The 21,244-nt window shown below is 37.3% G+C and overlaps 1 protein-coding gene across 1 annotated transcript; it reads right to left on the bottom strand.

The window, feature by feature from the left end:
• Positions 1 to 942: 942 nt before the first annotated feature.
• LOC113771206 lies at positions 943 to 14,314 on the bottom strand. The gene is made up of 2 exons (XM_027315815.1): positions 13,363 to 14,314; positions 943 to 1,145 (listed from the first exon to the last, which is right to left on the bottom strand). Exons 1-2 carry the CDS (start codon positions 14,312 to 14,314, stop codon positions 943 to 945), a joined length of 1,155 nt encoding a protein of 384 aa, XP_027171616.1.
• Positions 14,315 to 21,244: the final 6,930 nt, after the last annotated feature.

The raw sequence follows: 21,244 nt of genomic DNA, 5'->3' as shown, positions 1-21,244 counted from the left end.
CACGTACAAATTAGTAATTTGCTCAAGAAGTAGGCCATCTTGTTTAAATGTCCCGTTTCTTCAGGAGAATGGATTTTGTCTTTGAATAAATATGTAAACACAATTTTAAAATCGCAAACACGTTAAATGTGCAAAATATCGAGTATTCTCAAATTGGACTACGTGAATATATTTTACTCTATGTACTAAACTTATTAGTTTTGCTACTTTAAATTCATATTTCAATTGTAAACTATTTCTTTGACCTAACAATTAATCTCTCTGAACTCTAGTATTGTAATTAATTGTTTTGAAATAAAGTATAAAGATAATGTTTATGTAATAAATAATATAATTGTAATCAATATTGAATTATTCAGTTTTGTTATACTAAAAGTAATAATTCTTGAGCGATATTAAGTTTACTCTCTAAAAAAAATAAATTCCTTAATTTGCAATAGCTAACTTTATTACGAATAAGATTAATGGTATACTGAAACCTTAGTATTAAGATGCAATCGATAAATTTTGGACAAGAACGATATAAGTATCGTAGATATACTTAGGACGTAAGATTTGCGATAATTAAGGTCTTGTAGGACTAGTGTATAATTCGACGTTTAAATCACACTTGGGGTTAATTTTTGGAGCTAAGCTAGGACCAAGGACTTAAGTGTCTAATTGTAGAATTAGTGGAAAGACTAGAATACCCCTCACCATTTCACAAAAACCACTCACGGCCATAGCAAATTTCTGCAAACCCAAACAACTCCCGGACATCATGATCACTAGCTACTCCATTCGGCCAACCGCAGCTCCACCACCTCAGCCGGCCAATCACAAGCTTCACCACCGCAGCACATCACCTCTGCCAACACTCAACCATCCTCCAAAACCGCAGCACCACTCCACAATCCCATTCACATTCCCTACATCAGATAGCCTTCCACCATTCCATTGTTATCATCGACCGAGAGTGAGGAAGGAAGCTGGGAGTACGGTTTCATTTCTGGTTCTGTCCGCAACCTTTGAAGCTGGAGTGAAGGCAGAGAGAACCCGTGAGCAAGCTCCACCCATTCTGCACCCCATCTCACTCCGCTTCACGACTGTGACACCACCAGCTCCACCGACAACCATAACCTCAAACACTGCCGCGTGCGTGAGAGCTGAGAGGAAGAAAAACAATTTCCAGATTTTCGTGTGAAAGATTAGCTTGCTGTGAGGTAAAATTCTGGATCATTTTAAGACTAATCGGTGGTAGTTTGAGCTATCCTGGAACATGCATGTACTGTGGTACCATCGGATGATGAATTTAAGATATCAGGAAAATTTATGTTTTGGTTTTATGCACTGCCGAGTAGCTGAGTTAGGAATGTAGCTTTAATGTGTTTTCTGGATTTGATTTGAGCATGCAAGGGTGATTAACTAATCGAATTTTTGGATGATTATCATGATTAAGGTCATGCATGAATTTAACTAGCCTGAATTTCATTGGAAAATAAGAAATGAAACAGAATTCTTCATACAAGCTCACCCGAATGTAGTTACACCAAGCTCTGGAATTTATGAATGTGTTTTGCTGCAGCCGAGCTGACTTTCTGGTTTGATAGGTTAGCTAATTAACTCAGCAATTGGGCATGTGAGAAATTAAGGGCAATATAAAAGGCTTTAATTGAAGAAAATATCGGATGATGAACTAAGAAGCTTAGAAAAATTCTGCTTTGTCAAGGATGATTTTGCCGAGAGGATAGTTTGGGATATGCAACCGAAAATCTGTTTCCTTGTGATAACCTGAGCACTCAAGTGTACTTAGCCGAGTGGAACCTAATGTTTATGATGTCTAAGACCCTGCATATTAATCTTATGAAGTTGATTAATGAGTTAAGGCACCTAGAAAATTCTGTTATGTTGAGCATGATTCTGCCGTGCATGATTATGATGGGAGGTACTTAATTTGTCTAATTTTGACAAGCTGTGGCTAGAATCCTAATTATTCAAGTGAAGATAAAATGCTTAAGGGCCTGCACACTGAGTTACATTATTGGATAATAAAGCTAGGAACTTGGAAAAATTCTGGATTGGTGAATTGGATTGCAACTGAAATTTCCGAGGCCTAGAATTGAATCTTTAGTTCTCAATCTAGGATTGTGGGGCTTTTATGAGTTAATGTATATGATTAACCAGTTAACAACATGTTAATAGAAGTTGCATAAGGTTTTGTAGCCTGGCTAACCAGGAAAATAAAAATGAAAACAGAAAATTATTTCACGAACTACCATCCGAACTTAGTAGACAAAATTCTGGATTTGTGTGATGATTTCGGTTATAGTATGAATCTGGAGTGTTTTGGGAATCTTTAATAACTAGCTACATGTTTTCAAGAGCTAATGGAGTATCAAAAATCCTGTTTTAACCAAAGAAAAATTCTGTTTTGGCATCATTGCTATGGCTGGAAATCCTTTTCGAATTACCGTTAACTTGAACCTGGAAATCTTGAAAATTATAACAGTGGTTTAACTCCAACCTCTGAACGAAAATTGTGCATTGTTTAGCTAAGTCATGGCATGAGAAAGTGAGAGTTTAATAGCCTACTTCACTCGAACAAGCAAGGTGAAAACAGAAAATTTCCTTCATTCAAGATTCACCCGTGGCTTGCTAGAAAAACTCTCGAATTGTTTTTGGGATGTTAGGAACCTGAAATGCATGATAAAATGTACACGTAGCCTGTGGAAATCGTATGGTATCGAATCATTTGATATCTTGTGAATTCGATTTGGAATTAGTGAAGTGAAGTTATGGATATAAACTGGAAATTTTTCAGCCTTGGTCATGATTGATAAAGAACCCGTATGGTTTACTTCATATATCTTGGAGCTGTGGAAGAAAATAGTATTACTTTCGAATTTGCTTTATAATACCTTGAAGTAGTCATGCATTTGATTATCGAGGTGACAACGTGATATTGTGGATGATATTTCTTGGCTTTGGATCATATATTTGAGTAGGAGGCTGCTGCAAATGTGATCTTTGGTTCTAAATAACTGTTAGTGGATTTAAATATTTGATATGTTAGCTTGATTGTCCCAGGAATTACTGGTTGAGTGCTAAGGGCTAATGATTGATGAAGCCCTTAGCCATTGAAATGATTTCTTTTATAAAGTATTACTGGATGACGGAAATTAACTGCTGGAATGTCTTGGGACTTCACTTCTATTCTATTTGCTTATATTGGGTTGCTGAAACCAAGTGCTAATGATTGATGAAGCCTTGGTTGATTTATTGAAAATTTATTGAAGGTGGGCTCTATGAATTCCCACCCTGAATGGATAACTGAATTGCTGAAATTGTTTAGACATCTGCGCTACTATTTTGTAAAACTGTGAGTGGATATAAATTGTTGAAGCACCGGGCTACGGATTAACGAGCCCTAGTGTTATTACGGTTTAAGTTCTAATTGCGCAATATTGAGAAAATGTGATTTTTGGATTGGAATCGAAAATGTGAGAAGTTGTACCAACCTTGTGACTCCAAGTAAACGATTGACTAAGTAATGAAAAACATTTTGCTCTAAGTCTTGAACGGTACAATTTCAGCATAGTACGACTAAACATAGTGTTTAATATTATATTTCTTGACTTAAAAACTTGGGCAACATGACTTTTAACCCTTAAGATAGACTAGCCTTATTTATTTGGAAAAAATAACTCTCCAAGACTTAAAACCTTAGTTTGTTTCAATTTCCTTCCTTCTTTATAAATCATTTAAGGCTAGTTGTAACTAAGGAAAAGTTTTAAAGGGTGAGTCTTGGTCACCTTAGCTATATGTATAGAAACTCGCTCGGCAAGAGAGACATTATTTTCTTTTAGCAAAACAGCTTTAGCAACGTTTGTATAAGAAACCTTATCTTGAAGCCTTAGCAATAAATTTTGCAAGCACCACCACTCAAAAGAACTTTTTCTCAAGGTATACTCTTAGCCTCGATATTAAATAGCTTGCCGACTTATTTTAAGAAAATCATAATAGTATTTTTCTTTCTTTAAGGAAAAGTATTTCAGGAGACACATGTGAAATATGGTACTGATCTCACAAGCTTGACTCCAAGTAAATATCTTGAGAAAAGTAAGCTAGCTACACGCTAGATAAACTCTACATGTTCAAGCCGAAAGTTCCAATAGAAAACTTATGGCTTAAATTCTGATATGTTAGGATTTTACGAGGACGCAGAATTTGATCCCCAATCCAATATCTGGACTTCACTCTGGGTGAGTGTCCCTGCTTGTTCTATGTTATGTGGTTAAGTGCTTTATCAATTCGCTATGTGATAATTGTCAAAATGCAATAAATGATTTTGACCCATCGAAGTGAGCAGTGTGTACTTTATCGCACTAGCCGTTCGAGTGGTGACATGTGTGAAACATTTTCTAATGAATCCGTGAATCTAAATGTAGTGAGTCGTTGGGTGAATCCCTCGGCATCTGAATCGATCTACAAAAACTTTGAATCTAAATGTAGTGAGTCGTTGGGTGAATCCCTCGACATCTGAATCGATCTACAAAAACTTTGAATCTAAATGTAGTGAGTCGTTGGGTGAATCCCTCGACATCTGAATCGATCTACATTAAAGTCGTTGGGTGAATCCCTCGACAAATTTTATTACGGGTATATCTCGAGTATACTGCGTCGGTAGATGAAGTTTGGGCCCAAAGCGGAGGTATGAACGGTGACGGGTTAGGATTAAAATGAGTGGATCTACATGGATATTAGGTAGTGAAAGTTGACGGAGGGTCAACTACGACGAATGGTGATCAAGCGGGGAAAAATGGCTCCTGAGAGCCCCTGTATCCTACCTGGTGCTGTTATACGCTTTCCTAATTGTTCAATTTGTTTAAATTATTACTCGCTGTTTGATTTAAGTGACTGCATGTTTTGGGGCACCACTGAGCTTTAGCTCACCCCACGTTTATTGCTTTTCCTTAACAGGTTCTGGAAACTGAAAGCTGGACACTTACTTATGTTTTCCTTTTGGATTGTACTTGAACCCTATGACTTATTCTGTGGGCTGTAATGTGTTATTTGGGATAATGTATTTTCCTTTTTGGATTGCCACTTGAAGCTGGAAAATGTGTAAACCCTAATTTGATTACTTGGCTTGTAAGTTTGTATTATGGATTTATGTATTTATCTACCTGGTTTGGTACGACTTTATAAGTTGGTACGTAGCACGTAGAACGTTTAGGAGCCTCGACTGGTTATTTTTATCACTGCTATCTCTGAAGTTAATGTAGATTTAAGGATGATCCTATTTGGGAAAAGTTGTTTTGTAATAGATTAGGTTATTCTTCGGAAGGATTCGGGTTAGTGTGCGTGCGTGAGTCCTGGCGAGAGCTGGCCAGACGGCCCGCCAACCCTCTGGTTCGCCTTAGGGGGAAGTGGGGTCGCCACAAATATGTTATGTGTACTATCAATTGCACTAACCATTTCTTTGTTTTCTTGGCCTGCATTCATGTGCCTTAGCAATAAGAGGCCTCTTTGGCACTCTTTTAGTGCCTTACCCACTAGATAATTTACATGTTTAAATTTCAGTCATTACACTTAATTTTCAATAAGTACATTTCATTTTAGATCTTTTCCCCCGATGCATTATTTATGTCCTTTAGGCCATATTTGTCACATATTTATATCGCTTTAATAAACTGGCATCATGCATAAACCCTAGAAGGGAATGCCATTTAGGGGATCCCGTGTTAGGAATAAGCCACATTGTGTCTCGGATACTTAATCCAAGGAGACTTGCACGTTTACATTTTGTACCATCCAAAGGGGTAGTGCACAAGGTAAGGTAGGATCCGGTCATTTTCATAGAGCGATCTTTGGAATATGAGCGTCTAATAATCACTTCTTGGCCACTTTATCAAAATTGGTAAAAATCCCTGGCGTAAAGGACATTAATTGGAACAAATTCACCAATAATTCCTCGCTATTGAGACGATAAATTGAGGCCAAATCTTGATTGTAGGAGGCTCATAGGCTAATGCATCGCAATGTATTTTCGAAACTACCAAAGGGGGAGATAATTCCATCGATTTTTGAGTAAACCATCATTTCCATTCATTTGATCAACTTATCCATCAAATTCATCCAATCCATTTGGTCAATTCATTCATTTTTAGAACAATTCGGTCAATTTTGAATAAACCGTCAATTTCAATTCATTTGACCAGTTTACCCTTTTTAGAGTGATCTAGTCAATTTTGCATAAATCATCCGATCCATTTGACCGATTTGCCTAGTTTTAGGGCAATTTGGTCGGTTTTGAATAAATCATCATTTCACTCGATCTGTTTGATTAATTGATTTCATTCAATTCATTTGATTCATTTTTAGCGTTATCCATTCAATTTTGAATAAGTAATCAAATTTCATGCAATGCATTTGACCCTTTTACCCTTTTTAGGTAATCTAGTCAATTTTGAATAAAATATCAATTTCATCCTATCCTCTTGAGCTGCTTATTCCTTTTTAGGGTTTAAGTTTAAAATTCACTGAAAAAATTAGTCGAGACATGTAATCCTTTTAAGAGTATAATTTTTCACACATCATTTTGTGTGTCGATCAATACAGGCGATCCATTCAGACTTTGTCCTCATTTTTGGGACAAATGTCCCTTTTTCACTCCAATTGGACAATTTTCATTTTTAATTATTCTTTACTCAATAAGTTGATTGGATCCATCAGGTATTGTATAGTGCCTACCCTAGAGGATTGCATTTTCATGCTAGGCCTACTCTTGGCATAAAAAGGGTTCCCCCATAAGACATGCTTACCGATTTTTTATTCTTGCTCACTGACTCTGGGTATTTTTCCTTTTATTTTTCCCCTCCACCTGCATTCATAAAAATATTTCAATAAGGGGAAAATACCTTTCTATATCTGATAACGATTTTGATATGATAAAGTTTAAAAATTACAAGTATTACTTGATTCTTAGGCAGGCCTTACAACGTGAATTCGAAAATTCATCTGAAAGCGCTCGTGCAAAACATCTAAGGGATTTCATTGCTCAAAGAAAAAGGGGATATTAAGAGAGAAAATGTGTATACATGTGCGAAGGAATTTCGTAGAAATTTTCTCATATGTATTGCTTTTAAATTTTTCAAACATTGGCATTAATGAAGCTTTTATTCAGACAATTATTGTTTTGTATGTATATTCATGTACATTTCATTGTTTATTTTTGCTCATTGGAGATTTCATGATGAATTTTGAGAAATAAGACTAAATTGAGATTTTTTCAACCTCTCGCCTGAAAACTCATAAATGTATACACCAGATTGGTGATCCGAGCTATGTAATAAGAGTGCTCAAGATTGAAAGAGGTCATTCAAAAGGCCCCATGAGATACCTTTTCTTCTTCACTTGACCCCAAAATAAAATCAGTCACATTGATTGATAAATTGCAAGTTAGGGCAATCTTTGTTTGAGCAATGTCTGTTGTGTCTAATTATATTCAATTCACATCTAAGTGAAAGCAAAATTGTGCATTATTCTTGTTTGTTTTGAAAATTTGGAATGATATTTCGAGCATTCGTTTCTCTACCTATACAGATTTTATCATTTGCTCGCCCATTTGAGCCTTTCAAAGAATAATTTCGTTTCGTTTCAAATAAGAGCCCTAATGATCACTACCCTTTATTGGAAAATTTTCAAATATCAAAAAAGGGAATGGATTCTCAATGACCATTTCGTTACTTTGGTTGTCATGAGGTGTAAGAATGATACTTTGGCCATCGTTTCTACAACCTAAACACCATTTATCTCTTGCATCCTCATTTGAGCTAAAATTGGTGGTTCTTTTCGAATGCACTTATGATCGAACCCCACATTGGGGAAGGAGATTTGAGGATTTTTCAAAAGAAGGAAAAAGAAAAGGGGGCAAAGATGCTAAAATTCAAGAAGAAGGAGGGAACCGTGAATTCCACTTGGGTTCCAATTTTGAAAAACAAAGGAGAAAAGGAAGAGTTTTGTCCGCGTGGATCGCCTATGTTTCACAAATATGAATGAACAAGGGTCTTCCTCAGTCAGTTAATTCAGATACATGCCAGAAATTTCGCATTAATGAAAGTTTCCTTTCAGAGTTATTGTAGAGAACGGAATACAAGTCAGGCCATCTTCTTTTCCAATCAAACATTATATCCCTAGTTATCCCTTTTGAGCCTTCAGAATAAAATATTTCGTTTGGCAACCCCTGAGAATCGCAAACCCCTCACTGGGGCAAGTTTGAGTTAAAAAAGGAAAATTTCAAGAAGTGAGAAAGTGATAAAGCAACAAAATCAAGAGCAAAAGAAGAAAAGAGAACCTCAGTTCAAAAATAAACTGGGGCAAATTTTGTGAAAGTTTCAAAGAATGGCAAAAGGCCGAAAAGTCAAAAGAAGAAAGAAAATGAAAGTGAAAAAGCCTCAATTGAGCATAAACTGGGGCAAATTCTGATTTAACCCTAAAATAGGGTTGGCGCAACAATGCGATCTCAGATTCTTCAAACCACTCTTGAAATCTGCCTTCAAGCCTTAACTTTCCTGAACACCCCACCTGACCCCATTACAAAAGCCGAAAGTCCTGACTTCTGTTCTTTGCAATGGCCCTGTCAAGAAAATTTCTGATGTCGAAAAATTTTAGCTGTATTTCTGAATTGCTTGAGTATGGGGGCTGACACTACTCACCATGTGAAAACCCACCAGGTCGAAGAAAAGGAAGAAAAGAAGCAAAAGCAAAGCAAGAAAAGTAAATGCAAGAAAATGCAGAAAAATTCGACGCTGAAGTCCCTGGTGAATGATAAGGAAAATGCAAACAAAGTCTGAGATCTTTGAGTTCAAAATAGGGGCAATTTTGGAAAAATGCGATCTTCGGTGCAATACCCTCGAAAGTTTTTTTTCTTTAACTATCGTTTTCCCAGCCGCATTACAAGCTCATAAAGTCCATCGCTGACTTATTCCTTCATGACAACCCAAAGTGAGGTCATGCTTCTAAGGAGTCCATCAGTCATTCATGATCATAAGGCTATGACCAGTTTTCACATGTTTAGCTATCGTTTCCATCCATATTGTTGCAAGCCTATAAAGCTCATATGTGGACTACGTTTTCTTAAGAAATAAGGGTGACAAACTCTTTGCTTTCACTAAGATGTGATGTTGAATGCATTACAATTTTGGGCACAAGAACCAGACAAATCTTGACCTCTCATTTTCCTTGGCCACCTCAAATCAGAAATAAAGTCACTTGATCGGTCCTGAAGATGAGCTAACTGGAAATTGTGACCCATTACCCAAAACACAGATGCTAAAAGTGAGGAAAAATCTTCTGCAATTTGGTTTTATTCTGAGAGATTCATCATGAAATTTCTGCATGAGTTCAAACTCGACGTCTAAATTTTTTCACATTGTATATATGATTATAAGTGGGGAATCATCTGAACAAATTTTTGCAATCAAAGGAGCCCATACTGGGGCAAATTTTTATTTGTGAGATTTCGCGAAATAAGCCCACACTGGGGCAGATTTTGTAACACATTTGAGAATTTCGTCCAAGAATCAAATAATACATTTTTCAAATCAATCACGCCGCTCTTTTCATGAAATTCAAGTGCATGTCATATTTTGGTAAGCCCCCTGTGCAGGTATTCATAGTTGAAGTCGACGAAAGAGCATCTGGTGATGTGGAAGGCCGATGCCGAAGAACGAGAAGAAAGAAGGGAAAAGGGGCCCTACACTGGGGCAAATTATTTTTGAAAAAGATTCTCTCGACAAATCAGAAAAAGTCCAAAATCAAAACATGCCATGACTTCGGGATACAAAGTATGGAAACTCACAAAGTATACAAAGTATGGAAACTCACAAAGTGTCCAAATGACTTCGGGATGGAACATGCCATGACCAACTCTACTTGACTTTGTTTAATTTGCACAAACGAAGAGATATTAAACAAAACACATGTTAGCCGGTTAGCAAACAAAATGTTCACACTTTCAGCCTTTGTAAACACGGTCATCCCCTCCTCTTTACTCTTCACTAAGGCCAAAGTATTCTTGCCTTTTTCCCTTCCATTCTTCTCGGGCCATTGCTCACTCATTGTACAAGAGGTTTGATTTTCATTGTCTAGCTCATGTTCATGGCTCGGTTGCAACTCATTCATATTTAGCTCTTCAATCAACGAGGAACTAGAAGGAAATTTTCCTTTATTAACACATGGCTAAGTTGCTCCAAGTGTGAATCCAGCACTTGGCTAATTCTTTCCATCATAGAATCAACCAATGCTTTAGTCTGACTTCGGAAATCAACGCTTGATTCATGAAGCTTTGACTCAATTCGAGGATTCTTGAACTCCTTGTCTTGATTGTCAAGGTACTTTTTAGATGAATCTCGTTTGCTTGAGGTTGGCCTCGATTTAGATGCTCTGCGCAAACTTCTTTGCTCCTTCTCATACTCATCACAATCTCGTTTATACCTTTCATATACACACGAAGCACGGTAACGTTCCATCTCTTCCCGGAGTGAACGAAACTCATGTTGTGAACTAGATTCCATGGGACTAGAGTGCTTAGGAGTAGGCCGCTTGGAACCCCTCCTCTTGAGAGGCTCATTCTCCAAGAATTCTTGGTTGTATGAGTAAGAGGCAACTCCCCTAGGCATGATTACGTAACCTGCAAAAATGGTTAGCAAAGAAAAAGAGATTCCTCATGACTCACAAGCTTATGTGTATGTGCTCATCACTCGTGTATCACTCAACTCTCGTATTTGTCACTCAAAATGCTCTAATGATCTTACCAAATACCTTTACCTGTTGGATTAGATAGTTGAGAAATGCCGCACAAGTCCAATAAATGTCACCAACCGTTTCCACAAGAGTATTGGAGTAACAAGACACGAATTGGAGGTGAAAAGAATGGAATACACGCGCCCTTTGGAAGGTTCCAAGTGGCGGACAGATTTGAGTAATGTGTTAGTGTGAATGGAATCTCAATGAAAACCTAGCTTCCTAAAATGTAGGAGTGTGTTCTTAGAATGTAGGAAGGTGTTCCTAAGATATAGGAGTGTGTCCCTAAAATATAGGAAGGTGTTCCTAAAATGTAGGAGTATTCCTAAAATGTAGGAGTGTGTTTCTAAAATGTAGGAGGGTGTCCAAGTGGAAACAAAAGAGGTATCCAAGCTATCTACTTAGTTTCCTAACTGATTTTGGAAAACAAGTTAGTTTTGGAAACCTTTTAGAAAATCCTTTTCTTTCTTGAACACTTTTAGAAACTCCCCAAATCCCAATCCAAGAAGGATTGCCCTAGCAAATTTCGGTTCTCTCCCCAAGACCCTCTTCCCAAGTCGGTGGGGGTTGGCTTATTAAAGCCCTCTACTCAAACCGTCACTTGCACACACACAAATACCAAGCACAATTCGGATTTTTCTGGTTTTAGTGCTCAAGGCAGTTTCGGCTATAGTGCAAGACAATGGACTCTCAACAAGAAGGTGCAAGCAATCTTACTCAAGCTCCCCCCCCAACGGGTTACTCAAGATTTTCCCAAGAAATTTACTCCCAAACCAAGGAAACCCTTCATCACCGCAAGGGAGTACAAAAGGATGTTTATTCGAAAGGTGAAACAAGTTCCCAAGGAACAAGAACTTCAAGAAGAGGTGGGTCAAAACTTTTTAATTCCTTTTTCCTTGTTTAATTTTCTGTTTTGGGAACAAAAGCACGATGTAAGACTCTTTTGACAATAAAATTTGACTTTCCTCTCTTGTTTTTCTTTGGTTTCTTGCCAATCAGGTTCTTTTTCTTTTCTTGGTTTTCGTTTCTATTTTCCTTTTTTTTTAACTCAAACGAACAACAAAGGCACCTTGGCCGAAAGAAACAACTCCAGATTCGGTCAGCCCCTCAATTCGCACCAACGTTCATCCCCAATCCGTCAAGAACTAGCAAGATACCTCTCAAGAATTTCAAGAACTTCAAGATAGTAATCAAGAACTTCAAGAAGCCCTTAAATCTTGTAGATTCTCTTAAGATTCACAAACGCCAACTAGTTCTACCAAAAATCAGTTTTGAAAATTAAGCAAACAACTTGGATGAAGCAAACAAAACTTGGACAGATTTGAACAATCAAACCCTAGCGCGCAAAAGGAAACCCTAGCCGCCACTACTAGAATTTTCTTTTGTTTCCTTGTTGATCACGAACAGATTGGAACTAACAACAATAACGCACGAGTTGGACAGAAATTTTGATGCAACAAAGGACACAAAGTACGGTCAGATTGTCAAGCAACAAGCGACGCATGCATGGACAGAGTTGATCCACAAAGACTCAAAGCTTCGGTCAGATTATGCAGCGCGACAAATAATCAACTTCGACCAGAATTTTTATTTTTATTTTTTGATCAAGCACACGGTCGAATTGTGAGGCAATAACGACACCAACACGCAAGAACAAGACTATAATCTGACCACACGCATACCACACACGATGAACAGAATTTCTGGATAGATTGTGACTCAAAACAAAGCAACTTTGCGGCAACAAGAGTAAGAAAACCCTAGTAGCCGCCAAATATATATATATATATATATTTTTTATAACACAGCAAAGACGGACAGATTAGAAACAAGACTCAACAACAAGAACCAAAAATGACACGGGCAGAATTTTTTTTGGAATAATGCAGCGGAAATAACACAAAACCCTAACGACACAACTACGAAAAACAAGGATATAACGAAAGATACCTCCACCTAAGTTCTGAAGCCAACTGATACACTCCTCGATCAACTCGTTTCGAGACACATAGCACGCTTGCCCAAGGATCTAGCGAGGTTGTCCAACGCTTGGATTGCGGGACCTAAAATCAAAACGGACAACACGAATTAGTTGAAGGGTAGTAGAACGGCGACTCCAACAGAGGTGATTACTCTAGTGGATAGGTCGGTGGAACAATCAAGGACCTTCACGAGATTGCTCAAGAACCCTTGCCAGAAGCAAGTAAAGGATCGAATGCTCTCAATAATTGAAGAGAAACAAATCAGAATTTTATTATGAAAAACTGTGTACCCTTTAACCGTACAAAGTAACCCTTTATATAGGCTAAGGGACTAATGGAACCCTAAGGAAAATAGGAAAGGAGGTTCGGCCACTCCTTGGCCAAGATAGGCCAACCTATGACTCAATAAAACAATCTAATCTAACTCAAAGCAATTGAAACCTAGCACTAAGGCCCAAGGCCTAGTCGGCCATCCCACTTAGGGCCCACTTGAGTCTTCATGGGCTTGGATCATCGTGTAGACATCTCGATGATCAACTTCTAAACCTTCAATGTTCCTATGGAAGCCTTGAGTCAAGGTCGCCATCCATCTCGCCATCCGTGCACACATAATAGAGCTGCCCATGGAAAAACACTGGTTCCTTCAAGTAGATACTAACATAATCAAGTATTTGTCCTTGAGTTTTGTTTATTGTCATGGCAAAGCACAAGCGAATTGGAAATTGAGTCCTTGTATATGGAATAGGATATTGTTCATCAATTGGAGGTTGTAAGGGAATTCTATGGATGAACACATCTTTTCCACCAAAATCTCCCATAGTTATTTGAGCATGAATGACATGTTTGCTCAAACTTTTACAAATTAATCTTGTTCCATTGCAAAGATCCTCAGTAGGGTCTAGGTTTCTAAGCAATATCACAAGAACACCAGGTTTCAAAATTAGTCTATAGGGCAAAAGGCCACTGGGAGATAAAGGGTTTAACAAATCTTCATATTGAACTTTATTGTTTGGATTCAAAGCTCGATCAAAACTTAGATATTCTACTGCTGTGCCTAGGAATTTTTCAATTAAGATGTCATTCACTTCATCCACAAAATGATTCTTTGTAGTGAGGATTGCTCGATTTAATGGCAAGGCAGGATTTTCTAATCTATGTTGAATGTGGGGATAAACCATATCTATCAGATCATGAAGTGATGCATTTTGTGAACCATCGCTAACCAAAAAAGAAGAAGGCAGTTGTATGAGATTGTCATCTTCAGCTTGTTCAGTGCCATCACCAGCCCTTAATAAGAAATCCGTGAATGAGGAATCAAATCGAGCCCTCATGTTTTGTGTGAGCTCTAATTTTTCAAGAACTGGCCAAATAGGAGAATTAATCAAAGAAGTAGCAATGGTTTCAGATTGGCTTCCCTTACAAACCACTGGTAAGGTTTGTCTAAAATCACCCCAAAGAACAATTACTTTCCCACCAAAGATCTTATCTGAATTCATAAGATCTCTTAGAAAATCATTTAAAGCTTCAATTGCGGATCTCTTGCACATTGGAGCCTCATGTGATGCCCCACTTCTCCCTAAGGTGAACCAAAGGGTATCTGCGGGATGCCTGCCCAGCTCTCGCCAGGACTCAAGCAAAAATACATTCAAGCTTATAGCGGTACTACATATCCAAACCAAATATTATAAATGCATCTAGTGCGGAAGCATTCAAGCTTAACAATATCCATCCATTATCCAACCCACACATCGGGTGTTCATAATACATCGTAAATCCCAAAATATACCTCACATATATCCGAATGATACATTAAACTTTCAAAAGTACAACCATAAAGGGGTCAAGCCAAATTACACTTGAAACCCTAAGCCAAAATACGAAAAGGGGTTTCTCCAAGTTCATTCCCTGTCCAGACCTGTTAAGGAAAACAAATCTACAGGGTGAGCAAAACGCTCGTTAGGCCAAGAACACACATGCAAGCACATTGTTCAAATAACAATCCCAATTTACAAGTCGAGCAATAATAATTCAGTAATTAACAATTTACTGGAAAGGTAAGCAGAAACAATTCAAGGATACTGGAGCTCTCAGGAGCTATATTCTACGTGCACGATCAATAACCTCCACGAATTGACACTCCGTCAATCGGGTAGATTTAGTCCGTAGAACTCCACTTAACATGTCCCCTTTCACCTTACATACCCCTATTTCGGGCCCGCCTGTCATTGGTTTGTGGCGATACTACTCGAGTATGCCAAGCAAGACCTCTCATTAGGTCAAGCTTTTATGTCTCATGGCTCGCCAAGGTTCCCGACCAAGCCCATGCCGGCTCGAGTCCAAGGTTGGCCAATGAGATTTGGGCATCCCATGAACATTGGCGTGTCGAGGAGATTCACTCCAACGACGTATGCAGCCATAGCATATCAAATCATGTATCAAGCATTAACATATCCAAGCAATCGATGTATTCAAGTAATCGATATATTCAAGTAATTTGAGCACGAATTAAATTGTTTCGAATGAGAACGAGTGCGATAAAGTACACTCGACTCCATTTTTCAAATCTCATAGCATTGATAACAATAGCATGTAACAAGTTCACAGGAGTTCAAGTAACATGCACTTGACACTCACCAAGTATTTAGAGCAAGTAGGGTCAAGGAAAGTTCAAGCGTCCACCGCGGGATCCTCTTGAAGGTCCTTGTGTGCGCCTGAGCAAATAATAGTAAATTATTATTCATACACCCCAATTATCGAAGAAAATTCGTGTACTAGAAGAATCTAGGAAATGTCATGAAAATGAACCCAATTACTTGTAAATCGAGATTCGAGTGGGGTTTCATAAGATACAAGAGCATTTGAGTTTTTATCTTGGAAATCAAGGATAAAACGTTTGAATAATATCAAAAGAATAAAGAGTTCTTGGAAAACTCTATTTCCTTGAAAGTTGGAAAATTTCAGTTTTGTTACGAATCTTTGAAAAATTGTATCTCTCTCGATATAAGTCCAAAATTGGAGAAATTTATACCGCTGGAAACCTCTTGGAAAGTACTAAAAGTTCTTAGAAGACACTTTCCCATGAATCTAAGTGGTAGGTGTCCAAAAATGAGCTTGAAGTTACTGCCTTAATTCACAAGACAGAATTAAGTTGGTTTTTGGCCAACTTTGAAAATTCGGAAAAATTCACACGTTACGAACCAGCCTCTGGAATTTGTAACTCAATTAGAGTTGCAAGTAAGGTTCATAAAAAAACAAGCGGATCAAGAATCGGAGTTTCGAGCACCGAGATACGGTAGTTCAAAGTTGGGGAAAATTCAAGACTGGAGAAAAATTTCCAGATTTGAACTTCCAACATTGGAACTTTAGTTAGGTATCAAAACGAACTTGGATTCGTACAATACTCCTATATGAAGGGTATCTCTCTATCAAATTTCATGGAAAAATACCTTCGGGAAGGTAGTCAACCAATCATCCAAAGTTTCGGAAAAATTCTAAGGCAATCTGCCTTGAGTTCTTTTGCTTTCCGTTTCCAAACATTCGGCCAAGGAAAAACTCCAAACAGGGTTCATTTGTATAAGAAAAGTCCAAGGAACATTCATGGTACATTTGGTAGTTGTTTAACACCAAGAATTTCAATTAACAAGATCACAACAAGTCGTTAATCAAATCTGTCCCCAAAACTAGGGTTTTCCAAAAACAGGGCAGTCCTCTTGTTTTGATCACAACTCAGTCAATTTAACTCAGAATTGAGCATGGTTTATGTCGTTGGAAAATAAATTCATAGGTTTATAATATTACAGAAGAAATCATTTTAAAATTCGGCACACAACGAGCTCGAAATTGAGCCTAAAGTTGCTGCCTCAGCACTTCATTTCAGCAGAACAGAGGAACAGAACAGCCTTCTTAAAATGATTGGTTTGGCTCACACACATGGAACCAGAACATGCATTTTATATCAAATTAAAGCTGGGAATGTCTAGTTTCAAACGCCACTGACGAAACTCAATTTCGACGTCGGAGTACCGAGTTATGGAGAAAACTCTAACGCTGGTCAGTGCATTACGGGACAGTTTTCCAGATTGCTAGCTCTAGGAGAAAAATTCATTTGACCAACCAAACCTCAATATTTTTCAATGAAAATTTTTACACAACTAATATAACATGTAAACAACACAATCAAGCCATTATAACCTCAAAATATTGCATTAAAGTGGCCGAACAAGTCAGGGGCAAAATGGTCAGATTTGGCCTTTTGCTCTCCTTGAAGTTTCCACTAATTATGCACCAATAATCCAACATTTTAAACACTAATCCAACATTATAAATATCATCAACCCAAAATCAGTCCTCATCACAAATGTGGGAGTTCATAGAGCCCACCCTTTTCATCTTACACCATAAACAACTAACTAAGTGCATGCATGAGCTTAATCTTGCTATATAACCTCCAAAAGATAAGAATCCATGGGTTGATCATTACCTACTCCTTTGCTGTGCAAGATCAGAATTTTTCGGCCCTCTTGAAGCTCCAAGAAACCGTGAAAGCTCCCCTCTTTCTTAGCTAGATATAATCTCCAAGTGGTTTGCTAAGTGGTCTCCAAGTTTGGTGTGATTTGGATGAAATTTGGTGCATGGATTGAAGATGAAAAATGAAGAACAATGGAGAGTTCTTCTCCCTTCTTGTTGCACGGCCAAATGAAGTGAGGAGAGAGAAAGTGTTGGTTCAATTGTGGCTTCTTAAGGAAGATTCATTGTGTGGTGCAAAATCCATCTCAAAGTCAACTTGAAAATAGTGCAATTACGATTGCGTTCTGCGACTCGATTTTCTCTCGCGTTGTCTATGGCACTAGTGCACTAAACCTCTATACACTTATATCATGTATATAATATTCACTCTTAATCTGTCCCGATAATAAGGGTCTAAAGCTCCCTCAATTAAAACTCTCGAAAGCGTGTGAAAACGCGTTATCGCCAATTGAACGCGTATAATGCGAAACTTTCGAGAAATTCTTATAACGATTGCTGACTACTAACATCACTTGATACAATTAAAAACCATAAAATTACCTTATTTTAGGACCATTGTACAAGCTTGAATATCCAAGCCTATTGTACTCTCAATCGGATAAAATTCAACGCGGTTTTCATTTGTTTCGCCTAAACAAGCTTCCAAGAAAATAATTTTTGAAACGAACACTTTAAAAAATATAATGAAGCTATAATGTCCATGAATTTAGTCTAATAAGGATAGAAAATAATATTCGGGGCCATTGGCCAAATAAATAATTAAATAAGCTCGTAACAGGAGTTTAAAATAGGTAAATTTGTGAGTTCTTACATGAGTCGAGTATTAATTTCTCAATTAACTTTTCTTAATCTACTATTAATCATTCTTAATTCTCCAATATTAATACACTCCCGATTCAAGTATAGCCTCGAAAGACGTGCACTCGTTGTTCCAAACTAAACGAATTTTTGAAAAGTAAATTTTCCAACAAAACGGTTTAAAAACATAAAAGAGACGTTGTTCCATCTAAATGGATTTAAAATGGTCGAAATAAATAATTCAGAGAAAATGAGTGAATAATTATTTAAATAACCCGGTAATATTCTATAAAAATAAGAAAATTTTCGAGTCCCCACACTTCATCCCAAATAATTAATTTGCATTCCTTAATCATACCTACCAAATTGCTTTGTTTACTAATTTTGCATGCTCTACCCTATGAGGTATCAATTGGTATTTAAAACCGAGAGTGAGCGGTTCTACCTCTAGGTAGTATTGATGCAGCAACACCTGATGCTGTTGTCGCTAATGCTATATAGCCCTTTGACCTAATATCAGCCAACAACGCTCTATAAAGAAAAGATTTTCCAGTTCCACCAGGGCCATCAACAAAAAATGCACCACTCTTATTTTCATAAACTCTTTTAGATAGAACTTCAAATGCATGCCTCTGGTTTTGATTAAGCAAAGAAATTGCATTTAAGTCCTCTTCAAGGACTTTTATGCTTTTTTCAGCCAATACCTCTCTTGTTTGGTTCTCTATATCTGAGAATGAGAAATTATTAGGAAGTAAGCCAAATGAAGCTATATTTTTTCTCATTGACTGCAGAAAACCATTTATTTGCTCTAAAACTTTTCTTTTGATTTCTCTAGGAGATAAATCAGTATTTCTCAAGAAATCTTTGGACATGACAACCTCAAATTTTGTCTATAGCTGTTTGGGGTCATTCGGACAGGAGTAAACTAACAGCTTAGCAAAAAGTCGTCTCATTTCATAAGGCATATGAAAAAGAGACGCTTCTTGTAGATAAATTTCTTGGCTATCATCATCCTCAAGTAGGCCGGGCAAAAGAGCTACCTCACGAAAGGTTGTGAGTCATTAAGTCTTCAAAAGACTTTGGCGTACGGACTTTAGACAAAAGAAGCCTGAGGTAATATCTTTCTCCCTCATATAGATGAGCTGTATTTATTCGGCCTATGGAATCTCTCTTATCTCTAATTTTCCAGCATTTTTCATTAGCTAACCACACAAAATGGTCTGGAAATTGAGCATATGTGCAATTTAGCTCTTGTACAACTGAATTTGTTCTATTCATATAGAAAAATTCAGTCAGCATTGTCTTCCTATTTCTTGGATGTTTGACTATGTTATTTAAATTTTCATGCTTCTTGAAGTGAACTGGCTGAAAATTTGGAAGGTACAGTTATAGGTGAATAATGGCTAGTTCAATTTCTCTTATGGAAAATCGAAATAGTCTCCAAATAGCCTCAGGTGGCGAAACCCACCGAGCTGCCTGATATTGTTGAATTTCATCAATCTGATTGTTTGGATTATCATAATTGAAATGGAAACTGATTCGATCATGACCTTTGCAGATATACTTGTAAATGTATTTGACAGCCAGAATTGTTGAGCAAATCTCAACATTAGTGTGGCAATTGAACTTAACAAAAAATATGCATTATAAGGAATAACCCATCTATTATCAAGCTTTTGTTTTCTGACTTTAATTTTAACACCATTGTTCCTTCTTCGATATTTTGGATAGGAATCTAGCGTCTGAATTGTTTGCTCAGAGAACTCTTTTGGATAAGAATTTTTGTAGCAGCCATGCTTACTCATGCAAACATTTGATGGGTTTAACACACCACAAGGGCCATGCATCATGTGTTTTTTAACCATCCTGTATAGGTGTGGATATTTTATTTTATCTGGAATTTCTGCACTAACAATTTTATCATATTCATTAGAAATGAACATTTTGTGCTGAGGCTTTAAGATTAAAAGAAAATGAGCATGTGGCAGGCCTCTTTTTTGAAATTCTATCACATATGTATAGGCTGCCACTTCTCCAAAAATATTTTTCTTTAAAAGCTTATTCTTTAATTCTTCTAGTTTAGCACGAAAGACCCTTACAACCAAATCTGGTCAATTTTGGGCTTCCTCTGTTGGCAGTAAATGTTCTTTTATTTCTGGCCAATTGGGATTACAAGTCATGGTCAAGAATATATCAAGCCCGCCAAATTTTTTGACCAAGGTCATTGCATCTATGTATTTTCTTCTTAGATTTCTTGGTCCTTCAATAAAGCTAGCTAGTAAAAATACTCTTTAACCAATATTTGCTGCCCGGACTTCACCAGCACCTATTGAGTCTACTATGCCTTGTAAGAATCCTTTTCTAAATTCTTCTTGCTGGATTCTCAAATAATCTAATCTTTGTGATTCATGTTTAACATACATATCAACAACATATTGCTGAAATAGCCTACCAAAGTGCAATAAGAAAGATTCATAATCGTTTCTCATTTGCAATTTATAGGCATAGTATTCATGGATGGAAACGAAATCAAGATCGCCATCTATTCCTACCATTATTGGTTGAGGAATTTAGAAAAAAGGTTAATGAGGTTAGCATGCTAAAGTTAATTGAACACGGGTGGAAAAGATTTATTCTACTTATAGTCTTGTTCCATCTGTATTAACTCTTCGGCAGTAGAAGCATTCATTGGAGAAATAGAAATTTGAGCATCTCTTTTCCTAGTCTTTTTTTGGTGCAGCTTTTTTCCTTGTTTTTTAATCCCTTGATGCCAACAAGGTTCACCAAAAGGAAGCAAAAGAGGGTATTAGAGAGGGTCATAACAGCCATAGTAATATTCGATATTGTGTAAATGGCCATCATGGGTGTACACTCGAATATCTCGACGGCTTGTTTCTCTATTTTCTTCTCCTTCTACCCATAAAGTAGCAAATTGAGACACTGTAGGCTTATTAAATACTCTTTCGACTAAACCAGGGTGTGTTCGTAAAACAATGCGATAAGTATCAAGGTTATGAACCTCCCTTAAGCCACTGAAGAATCTAGCATAGGGATTTTGCTGCATGACATTCATGGTTTTCTGGAGAATGCTCTTAGTTAATCTTGGGTAGCCATTTAATCGATTTGCTAATTCATTTTCACTATCATGAAAA

The sequence above is a fragment of the Coffea eugenioides genome, chromosome 5, assembly GCF_003713205.1.
Source record: "Coffea eugenioides isolate CCC68of chromosome 5, Ceug_1.0, whole genome shotgun sequence".
Classification (NCBI taxonomy): domain Eukaryota; kingdom Viridiplantae; phylum Streptophyta; class Magnoliopsida; order Gentianales; family Rubiaceae; genus Coffea; species Coffea eugenioides.
The sequence above is the reverse complement of the archived record's forward strand: the minus strand, read 5'-3'. Positions and strand labels throughout refer to the sequence as shown.